The sequence below is a fragment of the Pteropus vampyrus genome, unplaced genomic scaffold (assembly GCF_000151845.1).
Source record: "Pteropus vampyrus isolate Shadow unplaced genomic scaffold, Pvam_2.0 Scaffold316, whole genome shotgun sequence".
In the NCBI taxonomy this organism is placed as follows: Eukaryota; Metazoa; Chordata; class Mammalia; order Chiroptera; family Pteropodidae; genus Pteropus; species Pteropus vampyrus.
Window position 1 is genome coordinate 1272523 of NW_011889097.1, and position 1609 is coordinate 1274131.

The 1609-nt window shown below is 56.4% G+C and overlaps 1 protein-coding gene across 3 annotated transcripts in view; it reads left to right on the forward strand.

Annotated features, from left to right (window-relative positions):
• Positions 1-1609, forward strand: part of ACTR3B (ARP3 actin related protein 3 homolog B) — a 41518-nt gene that overhangs the window by 38221 nt on the left and 1688 nt on the right. For all 3 annotated transcript variants that reach the window (XM_011377567.2, XM_023521793.1, XM_011377569.2), the window contains one exon: positions 1096-1221. In XM_011377567.2, the coding sequence (XP_011375869.1) occupies positions 1096-1221 (126 nt within the window). The remainder of the gene's footprint in view (positions 1-1095; positions 1222-1609) is intronic.

Consider the following 1609-nt stretch of genomic DNA (forward strand, 5'->3'; position numbering starts at 1 on the left):
CTGGGGCTACTCCTGGCCCTGCTCCCTTTCCTCCGGTCCCTGACTTTGCCTGTCTGACGCCAAATCTGAGTGGGTGCCAGGAGCCAGCAGGAGAGGATGTGCTCCCCTTCCGCTTGGTGCTGCTGCCTCTCCTGGGCATACAGGGCTGGGAAGGGCTCGTATGCCACCGCATCACCTGCAGCCTGCGTCACCAGGGACCAGGAGATGCGTGTCCCCCACGGGTCCCTGAGACTCGATGAGGGCATCCTGTTCAGACAACTGGTCCGGGAGAAGACCCGACATGATCGTCGTGTGGTCACCAGGGAGTCAGGGAGAGTGGGGTCAGGGCTGGCATGAAGCAGGCTGGCTCCACGAGGGCCACTTCATTTTCTTTCTTTCTATGTAGTTTCCTTGAATGACATTTTCCGTAAGAGAGTTGAGTCAGGATATCTTAATTTCATTTTCATTGTCCTAAATGATATGATGTAGCCTGAAAGAATACAACTTTTATTTCCATCAAAATCTGGTAAGAAATTTACTGGAATTGCCCACTACGTTCCCCTCTCACACGACGCTTCTGCTGTGGCCACTTAGCAGGACCTTAGGGTGGTGGAGGGACGTGGGCAGCAAGGACGTCTCATTTGGAGACACTTCTCCTGGTAGTCTTGGTGTGCCCCTGCTCTCCCCAGCATCGCCCTCTGAAAAGGTCAACCGGGAAACAAAAAAACGAACTTTTCCCAAGGGGTAATAAAGCAAAAACGAACCAAACGTAAACCCGCCCGAAAATTATAATAATAACAAGTCGGTTTGCCCATTTATGCAGTTGGCTTTAGCTTCCCAGTCCTCGCGAAGCTTCTGCATTGTACGGGGGGAGCCCGTGGGGGCAATTGCTTTATGTTTTCACTTGGTTATAACTGGGGAAAAGTATGAGAGGAGGAATTTGTGACAAAGGGAAAACGTACGATGTGCACGTTTTCGACGGCGTTCGCTCTGCCTCGATTATCTTCTCGTGGCGCTGAACTGCGTTGGGCTCGTGGGGTCTACGTGGGCGCCCGGGCCGCTAGGCCGGTGTGGGCTGATTCACCAAAGGAAACCCCTCTGCTCTGTGTCTTTCAGAATGTCGTTCTTTCGGGAGGCTCGACGATGTTCAGGGACTTTGGGCGTCGACTCCAGAGAGATTTGAAGAGGGTGGTGGACGCCAGGCTGCGACTCAGCGAGGAGCTCAGCGGTGGCCGGATAAAGGTGGGGGCCGGGCCAGGGCGTGCGAACGCGCGGGGCTTCTGCGCCTGAGCTGGCTCGGCCCTCCCCCGATGCGAAGGGCGTGGGGCTCGGCTCGCAGCGCGGGACGCGGACGAGCTCGAGTCACTTCTGCGCCCTGCTGTGGAGTCGCGTTCAGAGGCTCGTTCTACGCGCGTCGCTGACACAGACGGAGCTGCCGATGCGGCAGCGCTCTGCGCCCCCCCAACTCTGCCAGCCTGTGCTTTTCTTTCGTGCTGAGAGAGGCCAGGTGTGGAGCGTGATGACCGGAATCCCAGGGGATGGCACCTTCTCCCAGTGCAGATCTTCGGTGTTCTTATTAAACCAAATACCGGGTGTTCGCGGGCACTTACAGTGTCCGTCTCCAAGACGA